The sequence below is a fragment of the Procambarus clarkii genome, chromosome 48 (genome assembly GCF_040958095.1).
Source record: "Procambarus clarkii isolate CNS0578487 chromosome 48, FALCON_Pclarkii_2.0, whole genome shotgun sequence".
In the NCBI taxonomy this organism is placed as follows: Eukaryota; Metazoa; Arthropoda; class Malacostraca; order Decapoda; family Cambaridae; genus Procambarus; species Procambarus clarkii.
The window spans coordinates 36,758,444-36,779,163 of record NC_091197.1 but is presented as its reverse complement, the minus strand read 5'-3'; the positions used below and the strand labels follow the sequence as shown (position 1 = coordinate 36,779,163).

The window sequence follows — 20,720 nt, the reverse complement described above, 5'->3', positions numbered from 1 at the left end:
TAACGAGCATTTAGAGGGCTGAAAAACAGTGTGGCGCGTCATCAGTCAAACACGGCGAGGCACCTGTATATAAAGGCTCCCTGCCCCGTGACGGAGTCAGTCTTGCCTGAGAGGTGGGAGGGACCTCACATTGCGGCGCTTCCATCCCAAGCGCTCTTTAAGGCAAGTATCTCAATAATACTATTCTCATTATTCTAAATGAGTATAACTGAACCAACAATTATTACACTTCTCTTTTCAGAAGCTGACGAGTGTCTTAATGTTTATTTCCTTAAGAATATATTACCTACCACGCCTACACGGACTTGTTTTGTTATTAAGTTATTCCACAAGATCACTGTTGTTGTTCAAGTGTATAATTTATTGTTCATCATGATCTCCACTCACAACTGAGAAACCCGGGTTGTATCCTCGGGCAGGGAAGAACCGGTTGGTCAAGTTCCTTTCACCTGATGCTGCTGTTCACCTAGCAATAAATAATTTCGTTGGTGTTAGGTAACTGTGGTGGGTTGCATCTTGGGGTAGGTCGGTACTTGGCTAAGGGGCAGGTGGGTACTTGACGAAGGGGCAGGTGGGTACTTGGCTAAGGGGCAGGTGGGTACTTGACGAAGGGGCAGGTGGGTACTTGGCTAAGGGGCAGGTGGGTACTTGGCTAAGGGGCAGGTGGGTACTTGGCTAAGGGGCAGGTGGGTACTTGGCTAAGGGGCAGGTGGGTACTTGGCTAAGGGGCAGGTGGGTACTTGACGAAGGGGCAGGTGGGTACTTGGCTAAGGGGCGGTGGGTACTTGGCTAAGGGGCAGGTGGGTTCTTGGCAAAGGGGCAGGTGGGTACTTGGCTAAGGGGCAGGTGGGTACTTGGCTAAGGGGCAGGTGGGTACTTGGCTAAGGGGCAGGTGGGTAGTTGGCTGAGGGGCAGGTGGATACTTGACTAAGGAGCAGGTGGGTACTTGGCCGAGGGGCAGGTGGATACTTGACTAAGGAGCAGGTGGGTACTTGGCCGAGGGGCAGGTGGATACTTGGCCGAGGGGCAGGTGGGTACTTGGCCGAGGGGCAGGTGGTTGCTTGGCCGAGGGGCAGGTGGGTACTTGGCCGAGGGGCAGGTGGGTACTTGGCCGAGGGGCAGGTGGGTACTTGGCCGAGGGGCAGGTGGGTACTTGGCCGAGGGGCAGGTGGGTACTTGGCCGAGGGGCAGGTGGGTACTTGGCCGAGGGGCAGGTGGGTACTTGGCCGAGGGGCAGGTGGGTACTTGGCCGAGGGGCAGGTGGGTACTTGGCCGAGGGGCAGGTGGGTACTTGACCGAGGGGCCGGTGGGTACTTGGCCGATTGGCAGGTGGGTACTTGGCCGAGGGGCAGGTGGGTACTTGGCCGAGGGGCAGGTGGGTACTTGGCCGAGGGGCAGGTGGGTACTTGGCCGAGGGGCAGGTGGGTACTTGCCTCGTAAGTAGCGTTTGCTTTACGTAAACCTCGTAAAGCAAACAGGTTTCCTGTCCCCAATAATGACAATTAAATTTACTCAACTTGCAGAAGGAAGGTAGGAATGATGAGGGTGTGCTCAGTCGGTGTGACTAAGCCCGTGGAAGGGACACGAGGACAAGCAGCTGGGATACGAGGACAAGCAGCTGGGATACGAGGACAGGCAGCTGGGATACTAGGATGTTGTTGTTCAAAATTCGCTACCTGGAACAAAGTTCCAAGTAGCACGGGCTATGGTGAGCCCGTGTGTAGGATACTAGGAAGACAGCTGGGATACGAGGACGAGCAGCTGGGATACGACGACAAGCATCTGGGATATGAGGAAAAGTGCTGGAGTTAAGGAAACTGGTCCAACCACTTGAGCCATCGGGAATCGAACTCTGACGGTGAAAGAAGCGAGACCGTTGCTCCACCCAGCAGTCCACGTCAAAGAACCAAAAGTACAGTATGGAGGAAGTGCGCACCTAAATAATGACAACACGTGTTGCGCACTGCACAAGTACCTGAAGCAACATTACTGCAACAATCTCACCTAATATATTGTAGGCTGAGTGTAAACAGTCCTAGGCCTAATGTGCACAGTCTCTGGCCTAATGTTGGCTTTATGCAGGATATGTACTATATTAGGCATAGGTTATGCTGCCTATATTTTTTTAGGCCTTTGGAAAATTTATGGTAAATAGTTTTGACTATTTTGAGTGTAAGTAATTATCAAAGAAAGGCACCAAACCGGGAAGGCTATTTAGCACCATATGTTGAGTGTAGTTGAACATACTTCGTGTTCCCGACTGTTGCATGTAGTTACTCTCAATTCTGCAGGGAACGTTGCAATATTTAGGAAGATATTTGAACAATAGACTAGATATTCTTAACCATTTTTATTTTGGAAACTGAAATGATTGTTATTAAACATTTTCACATTGATGAAGGTAGTTATTGAGCTGCAGGAGTCTCCGGTGCGCACCAGTCTGGCTACAGTATCCAAGCTGAGACTTCACCTTCACAAGGTCATATCTGCTCTGGAGAAAGCTCAACACACAGCAACAAAAATCATCCCAGAACTAAGTTGATTATTATACAAGGAGCGGTTGAGGGCCACTACAGAGCTGATTTCATCCACACTTTTAAAATACTGAACAATATTGGATGGTATCAATCCAAACGACATATTGAAATGGTCAGATGTAACACAAACAAGGTCAAATGTAACACAAAAAAGGTGTGATGTAACACAAAAAAAGAAAGATGTAACAGAAAAAAGGACAGATGTAACAAAAAAAAGCAACATCCACAGGTTAATACATCCATGGAGAGGCCTACCCGCCGAAACCGTAAATATTGAACTGGGAAAAATCCTCAGGAATACTCATGGAGGAAGAAGAGAATTGAAAAGCTGCCGGCTTCCTGCCTCTTGAGGGCCAATAGAGAAAATTGCCCTCGGGGATTCCTGTCCCTTCGAGATTACATGATATAGAAGGCTTCAGTTGGTGGTGGATGATAGTGGTGGGTGGTGGTGGAGGGTTGTTATGATGGGTGATAGTGGCAGGTGGCGGTGGTGTGGGTGGTAGTGATGGGTAGTTGGTGGAGGGTTGTAATGATGGGTGATAGTGGCAGGTGGTGGTGGTGTGGGTGGTACTGATGGGTAGTTGGTGGAGGGTTGTTATGATGGGTGATAGTGGCAGGTGGTGGTGGTGTGGGTGGTAGTGATGGGTAGTTGGTGGAGGGTTGTTATGATGGGTGATAGTAGCAGGTGGCGGTGGTGTGGGTGGTAGTGATGGGTAGTTGGTGGAGGGTTGTTATGATGGGTGATAGTGGTAGGTGGCGGTGGTGTGGGTGGTAGTGATGGGTGGTTGGTGGAGGGTTGTTATGATGGGTGATAGTGGTAGGTGGCGGTTATGAGGAGAGGGGCTGTTATGAGAAGGGGGCTGTTATGAGGAGAGGGCTGTTATGAGGAGGGGGCTGTTATGAGGAGAGGGGCTGTTATGAGGAGGGGCTGTTATGAGGAGTTGCTGTTATGAGGAGGGGGCTGTTATGAGGAGGGAGCTGTTATGAGGAGGGGGCTGTTAAGAGGAGAGGGCTGTTATGAGGAGAGGGGCTGTTATGAGGAGGGGCTGTTATGAGGAGGGGCTGTTATGAGGAGAGGGGCTGTTATGAGGAGGGGCTGTTATGAGGAGGGGGCTGTTATAAGGAGGGGGCTGTTATGAGGAGAGGGCTGTTCTGAGGATGGGGCTGTTATGAGGAAAGGGGCTGTTATGAGGAAAGGGGCTGTTATGAGGAGGGGGCTGTTATGAGGAGGGGACTGTTATGAGGAGAGGGCTGTTATGAGAGGGGGCTGTTATGAGGAGGGGCTGTTATGAGGAGGGGCTGTTATGTAGAGGGGGCTGTTATGAGGAGGGGGCTGTTATGAAGAGAGGGGCTGTTATGAGGAGGGGGCTGTTATGAGGTGGGGCTGTTATGAGGAGGGGCTGTTATGAGGAGGGGGCTGTTATGAGGAGGGGGGCTGTTATGAGGAGGGGGCTGTTATGAGGAGGGGGCTGTTATGAGGAGAGAGCTGTTATGAGGAGGGGCTGTTATGAGGAGAGGGGGCTGTTATAAGGAGGGGGCTGTTATGAGGAGAGGACTGTTATGAGGAGGGGCTGTTATAAGGAAGGGGATGTTATGAGGAGGGGCTGCTATAAGGAGGGGCTGTTATGAGGAGGGGCTATTGTAAGGAGGGGGCTGTTATGATGAGGGTCTGTTATGAGGAGGGGGCTGTTATGAGGAGGGCGCTGTTATGAGGAGAGGGGCTGTTATGAGGAGGGGGCTGTTTTGAGGAGGGGCTGTTATGAGGAGGGGCTGTTATAAGGAGAAGCAGTTATGAGGAGGGGCTGTTATAAGGAGGGGGACTGTTATGAGGAGGGGCTGCTATAAGGAGGGGCTGTTATGAGTAGGGGGCTGTTATGAGGAGGGGCTGTTATAAGGAGGGGGCTGTTATGAGGGGCTGTTATAAGGAGGGGGCTGTTATGAGGAGGGGGGCTGTTATGAGGAGAGGGTCTGTTATGAGGAGGGGGCTGTTTTGAGGAGGGGCTGTTATGAGGAGAGGGCTGTTATGAGGAGAGGGCTGTTATGAGGAGGGGCTGTTATAAGGAGGGGCTGTTATGAGGAGGGGCTGTTATAAGGAGGGGGACTGTTATGAGGAGGGGCTGTTATGAGGAGGGGGCTGTTATGAGGAGGGGCTGTTATAAGGAGGGGGCTGTTATGAGGGGCTGTTATGAGGAGGGGGCTGTTATGAGGAGGGGGCTGTTATGAGGAGAGGGGCTGTTATGAGGAGGGGCTGTTTTGAGGAGGGGGCTGTTATGAGGAGGGGCTGTTATGAGGAGAGGGCTGTTATGAGGAGAGGGCTGTTATGAGGAGGGGCTGTTATGAGGAGGGGGCTGTTATAAGGAGGGGGCTGTTATGAGGAGGGGCTGTTATGAGGAGGGGGCTGTTATGAGGAGAGGGCTGTTATGGGGAGGGGGCTGTTATGAGGAGAGGGCTGTTATGAGGAGGGGGCTGTTATGAGGATGGGCTGTTATGAGGAGGGGGCTGTTATAAGGAGGGGGCTGTTATGAGGAGGGGCTGTTATGAGGAGGGGGCTGTTATGAGGAGGGGGCTGTTATGAGGAGAGGGCTGTTATGAGGAGGGGGATGTTATGAGGAGAGGGCTGTTATGAGGAGGGGGCTGTTATGAGGAGAGGGCTGTTATGAGGAGGAGGCTGTTATGAGGAGAGGTCTGTTATGAGGAGAGGGCTGTTTTGAGGAGGGGGCTGTTATGAGGAGGGGGCTGTTATGAGGAGGGGGCTGTTATGAGGAGAGGGTTGTTATGGGGAGGGGGCTGTTATGAGGAGAGGGCTGTTATGAGGAGGGGGCTGTTATGAGGAGGGGGGGCTTCAAACTCCGGGAGAGTCTGTAGGGCTGTACAGGACAGGTTCGAGCATAACCAGCTGTGTCTCATGTGTGCAGGCCTTTTTCCTAAATAAAGCCCAAAGACCAATCCATGCTCCCGCCAAACCCCAACAGTTTATGAATGAAAAACGGCTTACACACGGCTCACAACTGATTTTGTTCGAACACTTCCGGAGCAAGTGCTTCACTGACGAATTTTGTTCGAATCTCAACGCTGTAAATGCTTCAGCCACATACTACAAATACAAATACAAATTCCTGTTTTGAATGAACATGATGTAAAAATTTATGAATGCGTCTGTGGGGGTCGACTGCTGGGTGTAATAGACTTGAATCGAGAACGAGTTGAAATGCTTCATACATGTACTAAAAATACAAATAGTCGCCAATGGATACTAAACACCTAAATTATTCAGTGCCTAAATATGCACTATATGCTAAAATATAACAATATTAATTTATATTTGAGAAAATGAAAAAACAGCATGTTAAAATTTATGAATGCGTCTTTGGGGTCGTCCACCAAAATGGTCGAGATGAAATGGACTTGGTGTAAGGACGGGTTGTATGTGTGAAGTGATTGTCATCCATAAACAGGGAGTTTGACGGGTAGATTAACGAGCATTTAGAGGGCTGAAAAACAGTGTGGCGCGTCATCAGTCAAACACGGCGAGGCACCTGTATATAAAGGCTCCCTGCCCCGTGACGGAGTCAGTCTTGCCTGAGAGGTGGGAGGGACCTCACATTGCGGCGCTTCCATCCCAAGCGCTCTTTAAGGCAAGTATCTCAATAATACTATTCTCATTATTCTAAATGAGTATAACTGAACCAACAATTATTACACTTCTCTTTTCAGAAGCTGACGAGTGTCTTAATGTTTATTTCCTTAAGAATATATTACCTGACACGCCTACACGGACTTGTTTTGTTATTAAGTTATTCCACAAGATCACTGTTGTTGTTCAAGTGTATAATTTATTGTTCATCATGATCTCCACTCACAACTGAGAAACCCGGGTTGTATCCTCGGGCAGGGAAGAACCGGTTGGTCAAGTTCCTTTCACCTGATGCTGCTGTTCACCTAGCAATAAATAATTTCGTTGGTGTTAGGTAACTGTGGTGGGTTGCATCTTGGGGTAGGTCGGTACTTGGCTAAGGGGCAGGTGGGTACTTGACGAAGGGGCAGGTGGGTACTTGGCTAAGGGGCAGGTGGGTACTTGACGAAGGGGCAGGTGGGTACTTGGCTAAGGGGCAGGTGGGTACTTGGCCAAGGGGCAGGTGGGTACTTGGCTAAGGGGGCAGGTGGGTACTTGGCTAAGGGGCAGGTGGGTACTTGGCAAAGGGGCAGGTGGGTACTTGACGAAGGGGCAGGTGGGTAGTTGGCTGAGGGGCAGGTGGATACTTGACTAAGGAGCAGGTGGGTACTTGGCCGAGGGGCAGGTGGGTACTTGGCCGAGGGGCAGGTGGATACTTGGCCGAGGGGCAGGTGGGTACTAGGCCGAGGGGCAGGTGGGTACTTGGCCGAGGGGCAGGTGGGTACTTGGCCGAGGGGCAGGTGGGTACTTGGCCGAGGGGCAGGTGGGTACTTGACCGAGGGGCAGGTGGGTACTTGGCCGAGGGGCAGGTGGGTACTTCGCCGAGGGGCAGGTGGGTACTTGGCCGAGGGGCAGGTGGGTACTTGGCCGAGGGGCAGGTGGGTACTTGGCCGAGGGGCAGGTGGGTACTTGGCCGAGGGGCAGGTGGGTACTTGGCCGAGGGGCAGGTGGGTACTTGGCCGAGGGGCAGGTGGGTACTTGGCCGAGGGGCAGGTGGGTACTTGGCCGAGGGGCAGGTGGGTACTTGGCCGAGGGGCAGGTGGGTTCTTGGCCGAGGGGCAGGTGGGTACTTGGCCGAGGGGCAGGTGGGTACTTGGCCGAGGGGCAGGTGGCTACTTGGCCGAGGGGCAGGTGGGTACTTGGCCGAGGGGCAGGTGGGTACTTGCCTCGTAAGTAACGTTTGCTTTACGTAAACCTCGTAAAGCAAACAGGTTTCCTGTCCCCAATAATGACAATTAAATTTACTCAACTTGCAGAAGGAAGGTAGGAATGATGAGGGTGTGCTCAGTCGGTGTGACTATGCCCGTGGAAGGGACACGAGGACAAGCAGCTGGGATACGAGGACAAGCAGCTGGGATACGAGGACAGGCAGCTGGGATACTAGGATGTTGTTGTTCAAAATTCGCTACCTGGAACAAAGTTCCAAGTAGCACGGGCTATGGTGAGACCGTGTGTAGGATACTAGGAAGACAGCTGGGATACGAGGACGAGCAGCTGGGATACGAGGACAAGCATCTGGGATATGAGGAAGAGTGCTGGAGTTAAGGAAACTGGTCCAACCACTTGAGCCATCGGGAATCGAACTCTGACGGTGAAAGAAGCGAGACCGTTGCTCCACCCAGCAGTCCACGTCAAAGAACCAAAAGTACTGTATGGAGGAAGTGCGCACCTAAATAATGACAACACGTGTTGCGCACTGCACAAGTACCTGAAGCAACATTACTGCAACAATCTCACCTAATATATTGTAGGCTGAGTGTAAACAGGCCTAGGCCTCATGTGCACAGTCTCTGGCCTAATGTTGGCTTTATGCAGGATATGTACTATATTAGGCATAGGTTATGCTGCCTTTATTTTTTTAGGCCTTTGGAAAATTTATGGTAAATAGTTTTGACTATTTTGAGTGTAAGTAATTATCAAAGAAAGGCACCAAACCGGGAAGGCTATTTAGCACCATATGTTGAGTGTAGTTGAACATACTTCGTGTTCCCGACTGTTGCATGTAGTTACTCTCAATTCTGCAGGGAACATTGCAATATTTAGGAAGATATTTGAACAATAGACTAGATATTCTTAACCATTTTTATTTTGAAAACTGAAATGATTGTTATTAAACATTTTCACATTGATGAAGGTAGTTATTGAGCTGCAGGAGTCTCCGGTGCGCACCAGTCTGGCTACAGTATCCAAGCTGAGAATTCACCTTCACAAGGTCATATCTGCTCTGGAGAAAGCTCAACACACAGCAACAAAAATCATCCCAGAACTAAGTTGATTATTATACAAGGAGCGGTTGAGGGCCACTACAGAGCTGATTTCATCCACACTTTTAAAATACTGAACAATATTGGATGGTATCAATCCAAACGACATATTGAAATGGTCAGATGTAACACAAACAAGGTCAAATGTAACACAAAAAAGGTGTGATGTAACATAAAAAAAGAAAGATGTTACAGAAAAAAGGACAGATGTAACAAAAAAAGCAACATCCACAGGTTAATACATCCATGGAGAGGCCTACCCGCCGAAACCGTAAATATTGAACTGGGAAAAATCCTCAGGAATACTCATGGAGGAAGAAGAGAATTGAAAAGCTGCCGGCTTCCTGCCTCTTGAGGGCCAATAGAGAAAATTGCCCTCGGGGATTCCTGTCCCTTCGAGATTACATGATATAGAAGCCTTCAGTTGGTGATGGGTGATAGTGGTGGGTGGTGGTGGAGGGTTGTTATGATGGGTGATAGTGGCAGGTGGCGGTGGTGTGGGTGGTAGTGATGGGTAGTTGGTGGTGGGTGGTGGTGTGGGTGGTAGTGATAAGTAGTTGGTGGTGGGTGGTAAAAGTGGGTGGTGGTGGTGGTGTGGGTGGTAGTGATGGGTAGTTGGTGGAGGGTTGTAATGATGGGTGATAGTGGCAGGTGGTGGTGGTGTGGGTGGTAGTGATAAGTAGTTGGTGGTGGGTGGTAAAAGTGGGTGGTGGTGGCAGGTGGTGGTGGTGTGGGTGATTGTGATGGGTAGTTGGTGGTGGGTGGTGGTGGTGTGGGTGGTAGTGATAAGTAGTTGGTGGTGGGTGGTAAAAGTGGGTGGTGGTGGCAGGTGGTGGTGGTGTGGGTGGTAGTGATGGGTAGCTGGTGGTGGGTGGTAATAGTGGGTGGTGGTGGTGGTGGTATGGGTGGTAGTGATGGGTAGATGGTGGTGGGTGGTAATTGTGGGTGATAATGGCGGGTGGTGGTGGTGTTAATGATAGTGATGGCTAGTTGGTGGAGGGTGGTGGTGTGAGTGTGGGTGTGGTGTGGATGGTAGTGATAGGTCGTTGTGTGGGTTGTGATGTGGGTGTGGAAGTGGTGTGGGTGGAAGTGGTGGTGTGTGTTACGGCCCTCTCGGGTCGCAACTGGGTTCGAACTCTGATGTCGTTAGAGGAAGGGTATCCGGCCCCAAGCCAGTAGTGGCTTTCGAGGGATGAGATCCGTGACGCAAGTAAAATAAAAGGGGAAGGGAAAGAAAGGCAAAAACTTAAGATTATAATTACCTTCACCGATAAGTAATATATAAAAGTTACACAGGGGAAGGGGTATTAACACTACACAGGGGAAGTATATACACGGTCGTCTTCTCCTGAAGACGCTGGATCCTCTCGGTGCTCTCGTGGTCTCTTGACGAATCCTTCGATCAAGCTGAGTCTACCCGGACACAGGCCAGCCAAAACACAGTTCCACTGGGGCACCGCCGTGGAGGCCGTCAACCACAAGTCCAGCAAGCTGCTGGCAGGTTCCGGATCAGCAACGCTGTTCAGGCCACTCCACGAGCGATACTAGGGTAGCGCCCTAGTCAGGAGCCTCGTGTGATACCACAGTTCACTCTCCTGTCCATAATACCCCAGTGGTCAATCATCTCCAACAGTCGGTCCCGGGTACGACAATCCTTCGACTGCCACTTCACTGGCAGGGTAACACCACAGTGTTCCTCCGGGAGGCGACTCACAGCTGCTGCAGCAAAGCACAAGGTATGGGGACGGCTGCCTTGGGTAGACTGACTCAACTTCCCTTACAGCAGTCCAAGGTCGACTCTGTAAGCAGACACGTCATCAATAACAGGGACACACTAAAGCACCTCACTTACTGGCTCAGACACAAACGCCCGACGTATCCACTCCATAGATGGCGCTGTTGTCTGAGCACCACCTCACCAGAGGTCAACAGCGGCTGTGTTGAGCGCTGAACAGGACTGGAAACTGGCCCTCGAGGCCAGTACACCCCGTCCTCGCCAGGTGTAGTCGTCCATTTGGAGGGGGTTTCGGGAGCTGACCCACAGATGGCGCGGTCGTCACTGCTCCGTGCTCGGACGCTGGATCCGGGTCCGTAACAGTGTGGTGTGGGTGGTAATGATGGGTGGTGTGGGTGGTAGTGACGGTGTTGGTGGTGGGTGATAGTGAAGGAGATGGTGTGGGTGGTTGTGACGATGGTGGTGTGGGTGGTAGTTATGGTGGTGGTGTTGGTGGTGGGTGAGAGTGACAGAGGTGGTGGTCGTGTTGGTAGTGACAATGGTGGTGTGGGTGGAAGAGACGGTGGGGATGTGCATGGTAGTGACGGTGGTGGTGTGGGTGGTAGTGACGGTGATGGTGTTGGTGGTAGTGACGGTGGTGGTGTTAGTGGTAGTGATGGTGGTGGTGTTGGTGGTAGTGACGGTGGTGGTGTGGGTGGTATTGACGGTGGTGGTTTTGGTGGTAGTGACGGTGGTGGTGTGGGTGGTAGTGACGGTGGTGGTGGTAGTAGTGACGCTGGTGGTGTTGGTGGTAGTGACGCTGGTGGTGTTCGTAATGACGGTGGTAGTGTGGGTGGTGGATGGAAGTGGCGTTGGTGTGTGAGTGGTCGGTGGTAGTAATGGTGGTGGTGTAGGTAGTAGTGAATGTGGTGGTGTGGGTGGAAGGTGGAGGTAGCGGTGGTGTGTAAGTGGTCTATGGAAGTGATGGTGGTGGTGTGTGGGTGGTGGATGATAGTGACGGTGGTAGTGATAATCACGGTGTTTGTGTTGGTGGTCGTGTTAGTGACAGTGGTGGTGAGAGTGGTGGTGTTATTGGTAGTGGAGGTGTTGGAGGTAGTGACGGTGTTGGTGCTTTTCATAGTGACTGTGGTGGTGTTGGTGGTAGTGACGGTGGTAGTGTTGATAGTGACGGTGGTAGTGGTAATGACGGTGGTGGTGTTGGTAGTATAGTGACCGTAGTGATGTTGGTAGTGAGAGTGGTAATGTTTATGGCGGTGGTGGTATTGGTGGTTGTGACGGGGTTGGTGGTGGTGACGGTGGTGGTGTTGGTGGTAGTGACGGTGGTGGTGTTGGTGGTAGTGACGGTGGTGGTGTTAGTGGTAGTGATGGTGGTGGTGTTGGTGGTAGTGACGGTGGTGGTGTTAGTGGTAGTGATGGTGGTGGTGTTGGTGGTAGTGACAGTGGTGGTGTTGGTGGTGGTGTTAGTGGTAGTGATGGTGGTGGTGTTAGTGGTAGTGACGGTGGTGGTGTTAGTGGTAGTGATGGTGGTGGTGTTGGTGGTAGTGACGGTGGTGGTGGTAGTGACGGTGCTGGTGCTAGTGACGGTGGTGGTGTTGGTGGTAGTGACGGTGGTGGTGTTGGTGGTAGTGACGGTGGTGGTATTGGTGGTAGTGACGGTGGTGGTGTTGGTGGTAGTGACGGTGGTGGTGTTGGTGGTAGTGACGGTTGTGGTTTTGGTGGTAGTGACGGTGGTGGTGGTAGTGACAGTGGTGGTGTTGGTGGTAGTGACGGTGGTGGTGGTAGTGAAGGTGTTGGTGTTGGTGGTAGTGACGGTGGTGGTGATAGTGACGGTAGAGGTGTTGGAGGAAGTGACGGTGGTGGTGGTGGTGGTAGTGATAGTGGTGGTAGTCACGGTGGTGGTGGTGGTTTTGGTGGTAGTAACGGTGATGTCGTGGGTGGTGGTGATAGTGGTAGTGACAGTCGTTGTGTTGGTGGTAGTGACGGTGATGGTAGTAGTGGCGGTGGTGGTGTTGGTGGTAGTGACGGTGGAGGTGTTGGTGGTAGTGACTGACAGTAGAGGTGTTGGTGGTAGTGACGGTGGTGGTGTTGGTGGTAATGACGGTGGTGGTGGTAGTGACAGTGGCGGTGGTGGTGTTGGTAGTAGTAATGGAGTTGGTACTGACTGTGGTGATGTTGATGGTTGTGACTGTCGTGATGGTGGTAGTAGTGATAGTGGTGGTGTGAGTAGTAGTGACGGAGGTGGACAGGTACTGACGGTGGTCGTGTTGGTGGTGGTGACAGTGGTGGTGTTGGTGGTAGTGACGGTGGTGGTGACGGTGGTGGTGTTGGTGGTAGTGACGGTGGTGGTGTTGGTGTTAGTGACAGTGGTGGTGTTGGTGGTAGTGACGGTGGTGGTGTTGGTGGTAGTGACGGTGGTGGTGTTGGTGGCAGTGACGGGGGTGGTGTTGGTGGTAGTAATTGTGGTGGTGTGGGTGGTAGTGACAGGGGTGGTGTTGGTGGTATTGACGGAGGTGGTGTTAGTGGTAGTGACGAGGGTCGTGTTAGTGGTAGTGACTGGGATGGTTTGGGTGGTAGTGACGGTGGTTGTGTAGGTGGTGGTGATAGTAGTGGTGTTGGTGGTGGTGACAGTGGTGGTGACAGTGGTGGTGTTGGTGGTAGTGACGGTGGTGGTGTTGGTAGTAGTGACGGTGGTGGTGTTGGTGATAGTGACTGTGGTGGTGTTGGTGGTAGTGACTGTGGTGGTGTTGGTGGTAGTGACTGTGATGGTGTTGGTGGTAGTGACGGTGTTGGTGGTAGTGACTGTAGTGGTGTTGGTGGTAGTGACTGTAGTGGTGTTGGTGGTAGTGACTGTAGTGGTGTTGGTGGTAGTGACTGTAGTGGTGTTGGTGGTAGTGACTGTAGTGGTGTTGGTGGTAGTGACTGTGGTGGTGTTGGTGGTAGTGACGGTGGTGGTATTGGTGGTAGTGACTGTGGTGGTGTTGGTGGTAGTGACTATAGTGGTGTTGGTGGTAGTGACTGTAGTGGTGTTGGTGGTAGTGACGGTGGTGGTATTGGTGGTAGTGACGGTGGTGGTAGTGACGGTGGTGGTGTTGGTGGTAGTAACTGTAGTGGTGTTGGTGGTAGTAACTGTAGTGGTGTTGGTGGTAGTGATGGTGGTGGTGTGTGGGTGGTTGGTGATAGTAGGGGTGGTGTCGGTAGTGATGGTGGTGGTGGTTGTGACTGTGGTTGTGGTGGTGGTGGTTGTGACTGTGGTTGTGGTGGTGGTGGTTGTGACTGTGGTTGTGGTGGTGGTGTGGGTGGTAGTGACGATGGTGATGTTAGTGGTGGTGATGGTGTTGGTGTTAGTGAACCTGGTGGTGTTCGAGTAGTGATGGTGGTGGTGACGGTAGTGGTGACGTTGGTGGTGGTTGCGGTAGTGACGGTGGTGGTGTTAGTGGTGGTGACGGTGGTGGTGTTAGTAGTGGTGACGGTGGTGGCGTTGGTGGTAGTAATTGTGGTGGTGTGGGTGGTAGTGACAGGGGTGGATTTGGTGGTAGTGACGGTGGTGTTGTTGGTGGTAGTGACGGTGTTGGTGGTAGTGACGGTGGTGGTGTTGGTAGTAGTGACGGTGGTGGTGTCGGTGGTAGTGACGGTGGTGGTGTTGGTGGTAGTGACGGTGGTGGTGTTGGTGGTGGGGACGGTGGAGGTTTCGGTGGTAGTGACAGTGGTGGTAGTGGCAGTGACGGTGATAGTGTTGGTAGTGACGTTGGAGGTGATGGTGGTTGTGGTTGTGGTGGTGGTGTGGGTAGTAGTGACGATGGTGATGTTAGTGGTGGTGACGGTGGTGGTGTTGGTGGAAGTGACGGTAGTGGTGTTGGTGGTAGTGACGGTGGTGGTGTTGGTGTAATGACGGTGGTGGTGTTGGTGTAGTGACGGTGGTGATGACGTTGGTGGTAGTGATGGTGGTGGTGGCGGTAGTGACGGTGGTGGTGATAGTGGTGGTGACGGTGGAAGTGACGGTGGTGGTTTGGGTGGAAGTGATGATGGTGGTGTTGGTGGTAGTGACGGTGCTGGTTTTAGTAGTAACGGTGGTGGTGTATGTTATGGCCCTATTGGGTAGCAACTGGGTTCTTTCTCTGATGTTAGTAGAGTTTGGGTATCCGGCCCCAAGTTAGTAGTGGCTTTCAAGGGGTGTGTTCCGTAACGCAAGTAAATTAAAGGGGAAGGGATAAAACAGCACTAAATTAAATATATAATTATTCCACCACCATAAATAAATATATAAACAGTCACGCGCGGGGTTGCTATTACAACACTTATTATTTATAATAACTCGTCTTCCTGCGAAGACACGCGATGTTCCACGGTGCTCACGATGAGTAGCCCTGGTCCTCTTCTCGTGGCCTCACGATGAATCCTCAGATTCTCTAGACGAGTCTACCCCGGCCACAGGCCAGCCAAATCACAGTCCCACTGGGTGCACCGTCGTGGAGGCCTTCAACCACAAATCCAGCCTGTAGCTGGCAGGTTTCAATCAGCTACGCTGCGTAGGCCACTCCACGACCGATACTAGGGTTGCGAGCCCCAGGCAGGAGCCTCGTGTGATACCGCTGATCACTCTCCTCACCACAACACCCCAGTGGCTAGTCTTCTCCACCAGTCAGCCCCGGGTACGACAATTCCAGATTCTGCTACGTCACAGGCAGGCTAACACAACAGTGTTCATCCGGGGGGTGACTCACAGCTTCTACAGCAAACACGTGGACATACTATGGCTGCCTTGGGTAGACTGATCCACCGTCCATTACAGCAGTCCCAGATCGACTCTGTAATCAGACACGTCATTAGTACTAGTTACACTCTAGGGCACCTCACTTACAGGCTTAGACACAAACTCCCACCTATCCACTCCATAGATGGCGTTGCTGTCTAAGCGTCACCTCACCAGAGGTCAGCAGCGGCTACATTACTAGCTGATCAAGACGGGAAACCAGCCCCTGTGGCCGGTATATCTCGTCCTCACTAGATGGCGCTGTCCATTTGGAGGGGGTTTCGGGAGCTGACCCACAGATGGCGTGGTTGTCACCGCTCCGTGCTCGGACGCTGGACTCGCGTCCGTAACACCTCCCCACCAAAAAGAATTTGGTTTGGGTTTCTAAAAAAAAAAAAAAAAAAAAAAAATTAGTACGTGGGTACAACTCCAAATGGACTCACGTACACTATAAACTGGAGTGGCGAGGCTGTCTTGTCCACAGAACAGTCCTAATGGGAAACACAAAGGAAACTTGTCGATGGAAGGCAATGACCTGCCTGATGTGATTTTCCACACCTCCACTAAGGTGTTAAGCAGGGGCATCATCTCACGTGTCCCGAGTAAGGATTGATACTGACGCGATCCGGGGTGAATCGACACTTCCCTGTGTCGTGGCACCGATGATGGCTGGTCACAGACGGCATTTCTGGTACCTGTCCGGTAGTCCTTCAGGGAGACGGGAACCTGGAATAATGGGGTTGGATTATTTAGAGTGACAGCGACCGTTAAATCAGTACTCACAGCATACGCCTCTACTAGGTCCACACCTAGTCCCAACAGGGCTGCTCGTTCATCGAAGATAGCATTCGCTCTGCCACCGTCAGGTCGACCAACGTTCCGTATAACGCTGCATCCCGGCTCAGCAATCACACGGGGGGTGTCAACCTGTCGGAAACAGTCACTCATAATATCATATCTCGTACCTCCTGTATCTACCATCACCTTCCAGGTCCCTTCTTCGACTGCAACACTCACAGTGCACGCCTCTAATCCCTGGGATCTCTTCACGATGTTCATGGGAGCCACCATCGGTCGGGTCGTCCACTGGTCCTTACTGAGAACACACATAAGAACAAAAAATACCGCTAGGAAACATTTGGTTAACTTAGGGATAAGTTTCCTGAGCTTGTAATGTCCATAGCCGGCTATATCCATTAGCTTGGTTTGGACCGAAGAGGGCACTAGAACTTTCGCACATACCTCACATACCTCTGACGTCTGGGGAATCTCTGGCCGGTTCAATGAACGTGGTACCTTTCCATACTGCAAGTACTCGGGTGCCTTCACTCCAGACTCTGGGGTATCCGTGGGTGTTTGTACATGAGGCCTCTCTTCTCGCTCAGTCGCTTCTGCCATCGTAACCTCATGTTCCTCGTCGGGAGAAGAATCAGGAGACTCTGCTATAATGCTGTCAACCTGTAGGTGAGAGGAAGGATTAAACATGTTATCTAATTCCGGTTCTGTCTGTACCTGGACATTACCACTGTCTCCTATCGTTACTTCAGACCTTATGTCTGCTCCGGCTGACTCGTCCGCAACCTTGGAATGATTGTTGCTCCAATCTGTCACCAAGTCGTTGGCTAGTATCACGTCAATCCCAGCTATAGGTAGGGTATCGACTACTGCCAACGCACACGTGCCGCTGAAGTAAGGCGAGTCGAGATGTACCGGCACTAAGGGGGCGACATACTGCGTCCTAGGAAACCCAACCAGGACAACCTTTTGTCTCCCGTCCACACTCACTCCCTCGGGTAACGAGCTACTCACGATCAGGGACTGGGCTGCTCCACTATCTCTGAGCACTACAACTGATCTACCAGTATGATCACTCGTTACATACCCGCTTGAAGTGTGAGGGGCGAACAAACTTGGTCCTTCCTGACTAGTCATAGACTGGCTTCCTTCTGGTAGTGTTACGCAGCTCATCAGCATCACCTCCCTACGTGGGCCGCTACCTCTTCTGCCTCTGCACATAGCAGCTACATGCCCTTTCTGCCCACAAATCCAACACACCATATTCCTCCTCGGACTCCGGGGTTTCGGACTGCTAGGACTGGTCCTTCGAGGGCTACTTGGGGGTGTCTTCACAGCGCTTTGTGGGACAGGTCTCTCCTCTTCCTGACGAGGCTTGCCAAACAGACGGGGGTAATTCCTAGGAACATACTTAGTGGAAGACCTATGCGTCAGGATGTATTCCTCAGCCATGGTGGCTGCCGCACTCAAGGTCTCTACCTGCTGTTCCTCTAAGTACGTCTTTAGTTCTCCAGCCAGACAGTCTTTGAAGTCCTCTAACAGTATGAGCTGCTCGAGGTCTTCTTTGGTTTCCACCTTCCGAGAGGCACACCATTCTTGGAAAAGTCGCTCCTTGATGGTCGCGAATTCGGTGAAAGTGTGCTCTGAGGTCTTTTTCAGGTTCCTGAACTTCTGCCTGTACGCCTCAGGTACCAATTGGTACGCCATGAGCACTACCTTCTTCACCTTGTCGTAATCGCCGGAGTCATCAAGGTACAACGTGGAGTAGGCGATTTGGGCCTTCCAAGTCAAGACGGACTGTATCATGATGGCCCAATTCTCCTTTGGCCACTCCAAAGAGGCTGCGACTTTCTCGAAGGCCGCGAAGAACTTCGAAACTTCCTTCTCGTTGAACTTCGGGACCATTTTGATGTTCCTTACCGGATCAAAACTACTCGTTTTCATTGTTTGCCTCCCACCACTTAATCGCAATACTTCTAGCTCATGTTGTCTTTCTTTTTCTTTTTCTTCTCTCGCTCTTCTCTTTCCCTTTCTCTTTCTCGCTTTTCTTTCCTTTCTTCTAATTCTAAACGCCTCATCTCCATTTCTTTATCTTGTCTCTCTCTTTCCATTTCTAATTTCTTCCATTCTATCTCACGATTTATTTCCAAGGCACGCATTTTGACAGTTAGCAAGCTAATATTCAGCTCACCTGCATTGCTTTCAATGTCACTGCCCTTATCTTCCTTTTCCGTGGAAGCTACTTCTTCACTTTCTTTTGTACCTTGTGCCTCACTTTCTTGTTTCGCGTTGGTAGTGACGGGGGTGATGTTGGTGGTAGTGACGGTGGTGGTAAGAGTGATAGTGACAGTGTTGGTGCTGGTATTAGTGGTAGTGACGGTGGTGGTAGTGACGGTGATGGTAGTGACGATGATGGTGTGAGTGGTAGTGAAGGTGGTGGTGTTGGTAGTGACTGTAGTGTTGTTGGTAGTAACTGTTGGGGTTTTGGTTGTGACTGTATTGGTGTTGATGGTAGTGACAGTGGTGGTGTTGATGGTAGTGACGGTGGTGGTGTTGGTGGTAGTGACGGTGGTGGTGTTGGTGGTAATGACGGTGGTGGTGTTGGTGGTAGAGACGGAGTTGGTGGTAGTGACGGTGGTGGTGTTGGTGGTAGTGACGGTGGAGGTGTTGGTAGTAGTGACGGTGGTGGTGTCGGTGGTAGTGACGGTGGTGGTGTTGGTGGTAGTGACGGTAGTGGTGTTGGTAGTAGTGAAAGTGGTGGTGTTGGTTGTATTGACAATGTTGGTGGTAGTGACGGTGGTGGTTGTGGTAGTGACGGTGGTGGTGTTGGTAGTGACAGTGGCGGTGCTGGTGGTGGTGTTGGTAGTAGTGATGGAGTTGGTACTGACTGTGGTGATGTTGGTGGTTGTGACTGTGGTGATGGTGGTAGTAGTGATAGTGGTGGTGTGGGTGGTAGTGATGGTGGTATTGTTGTTGGTAGTGACGGTAGTGGTGGTGTTGGTGGTGTGATGGTAGTGGTGTTGGTGGTAGTGACAGTGGTGGTGTTGGAGGTAGTAACAGTGGTGGTGTTGGTGGTAGTGACTGTGGTGGTGGCAGTGGTGGTGTGGGTGGTAGTGACGGTGGTGTTGGTGTCAGTAGCGGTGACGGTGGTGGTGTGGGTGGTAGTGACGGAGGTGGACAGGTACTGACGGTGACATTGGTGGTGGTTTTGGTACTGACGGTGGTGGTGTTGGTGGTAGTAACGGTGGTGGTGTGAGTGGTAGTGACGGTGGTTGTGTTGGTGGTAGTGACGGTGGTGGTCTTGGTGGTAGTGACTGTGGTGATGGTAGTGACGGTGGTGGTGTTGGTGATAGTGATGGTGGTAGTGGTAGTGACGGTGGTAGTGTTGGTGGTATTGACGGTGTTGGTGGTAGTGGTATTGACGGTGTTGGTGGTAGTGACGGTGGTGGTGTTGGTGGTAGTGACAGTGGTGGTGTTGGTGGTAGTGACGGTGGTGGTGTTAGTGGTAGTGATGGTGGTGGTGTTGGTGGTAGTGACGGTGGTGGTGGTAGTGACGGTGGTGGTGTGGGTGGTATTGACGGTGCTGGTGTTGGTGGTAGTGACGGTGATGGGGTTGGTGGTAGTGACGGTGGTGGTGTTGGTGGTAGTGACGGTGGTGGTTTTGGTGGTAGTGACGGTGGTGATTTTGGTGGTAGTGACGGTGGTGGTTTTGGTGGTAGTGACGGTGGTGGTGTGGGTGGTAGTGACGGTGGTGGTGGTAGTAGTGACGCTGGTGGTGTTGGTGGTAGTGACGCTGGTGGTGTTCGTAATGACGGTGGTGGTGTGGGTGGTGGATGGAAGTGGCGTTGGTGTGTGAGTGGTCGGTGGTAGTAATGGTGGTGGTGTAGGTAGTAGTGAATGTGGTGGTGTGGGTGGAAGGTGGAGGTAGCGGTGGTGTGTAAGTGGTCTATGAAAGTGATGGTGGTGGTGTGTGGGTGGTGGATTACAATGACGGTGGTAGTGATAATCACGGTGTTTGTGTTGGTGGTCGTGTTAGTGACGGTGGTGGTGAGAGTGATGTTATTGGTAGTGGAGGTGTTGGAGGTAGTGACGGTGTTGGTGCTTTTCATAGTGACTGTGGTGGTGTTGGTGGTAGTGACGGTGGTAGTGTTGATAGTGACGGTGGTAGTGGTAATGACGGTGGTGGTGTTGGTAGTATAGTGACCGTGGTGATGTTGGTAGTGAGAGTGGTAATGTTTATGGCGGTGGTGGTATTGGTGGTTGTGACGGGGTTGGTGGTGGTGACGGTGGTGGTGTTGGTGGTAGTGACGGTGGTGGTGTTGGTGGTAGTGACGGTGGTGGTGTTAGTGGTAGTGATGGTGGTGGTGTTGGTGGTAGTGACGGTGGTGGTGTTAGTAGTAGTGATGGTGTTGGTGGTAGTGACGGTGGTGGTGTTAGTAGTAGTGATGGTGTTGGTGGTAGTGACGGTGGTGGTGGTAGTGACGGTGGTGGTGGTAGTGACGGTGGTGGTGTTGGTGGTAGTGACGGTGGTGGTGTTGGTGGTAGTGACGGTGGTGGTGTTGGGAGGTAGTGACGGTGGTGGTGTTGGTGGTAGTGACGTTTGTGGTTTTGGTGGTAGTGACGGTGGTGGTGGTAGTGACAGTGGTGGTGTTGGTGGTAGTGACTGTGGTGGTGTTAGTGGTGGTGTTAGTGGTGGTGTGGGTGGTAGTGACGGTGGTGGTGGTGTCAGTAGCGGTGACGGTGGTGGTGTGGGTGGTAGTGACGGAGGTGGACAGGTACTGACGGTGACATTGGTGGTGGTTTTGGTACTGACGGTGGTGGTGTTGGTGGTAGTAACGGTGGTGGTGTGAGTGGAAGTGGCGGTGGTTGTGTTGGTGGTAGTGACGGTGGTGGTCTTGGTGGTAGTGACTGTGGTGGTGGTAGTGACGGTGGTGGTGTTGGGAGGTAGTGACGGTGGTGGTGTTGG

General features: G+C 51.9%; 1 protein-coding gene across 1 annotated transcript in view; it reads right to left on the bottom strand.

Annotated features, from left to right (window-relative positions):
* Window positions 1-6,709: 6,709 nt before the first annotated feature.
* Window positions 6,710-20,720, bottom strand: part of LOC138351208 (uncharacterized) — a 64,103-nt gene continuing 50,092 nt past the window's right edge. Inside the window, exons 5-7 of the mRNA XM_069302851.1 lie at window positions 16,211-16,417; window positions 15,407-15,685; window positions 6,710-7,426 (exon numbers count right to left, since the gene is read on the bottom strand). Coding sequence (XP_069158952.1) covers window positions 6,710-7,426; window positions 15,407-15,685; window positions 16,211-16,417 — 1,203 coding nt within the window. The remainder of the gene's footprint in view (window positions 7,427-15,406; window positions 15,686-16,210; window positions 16,418-20,720) is intronic.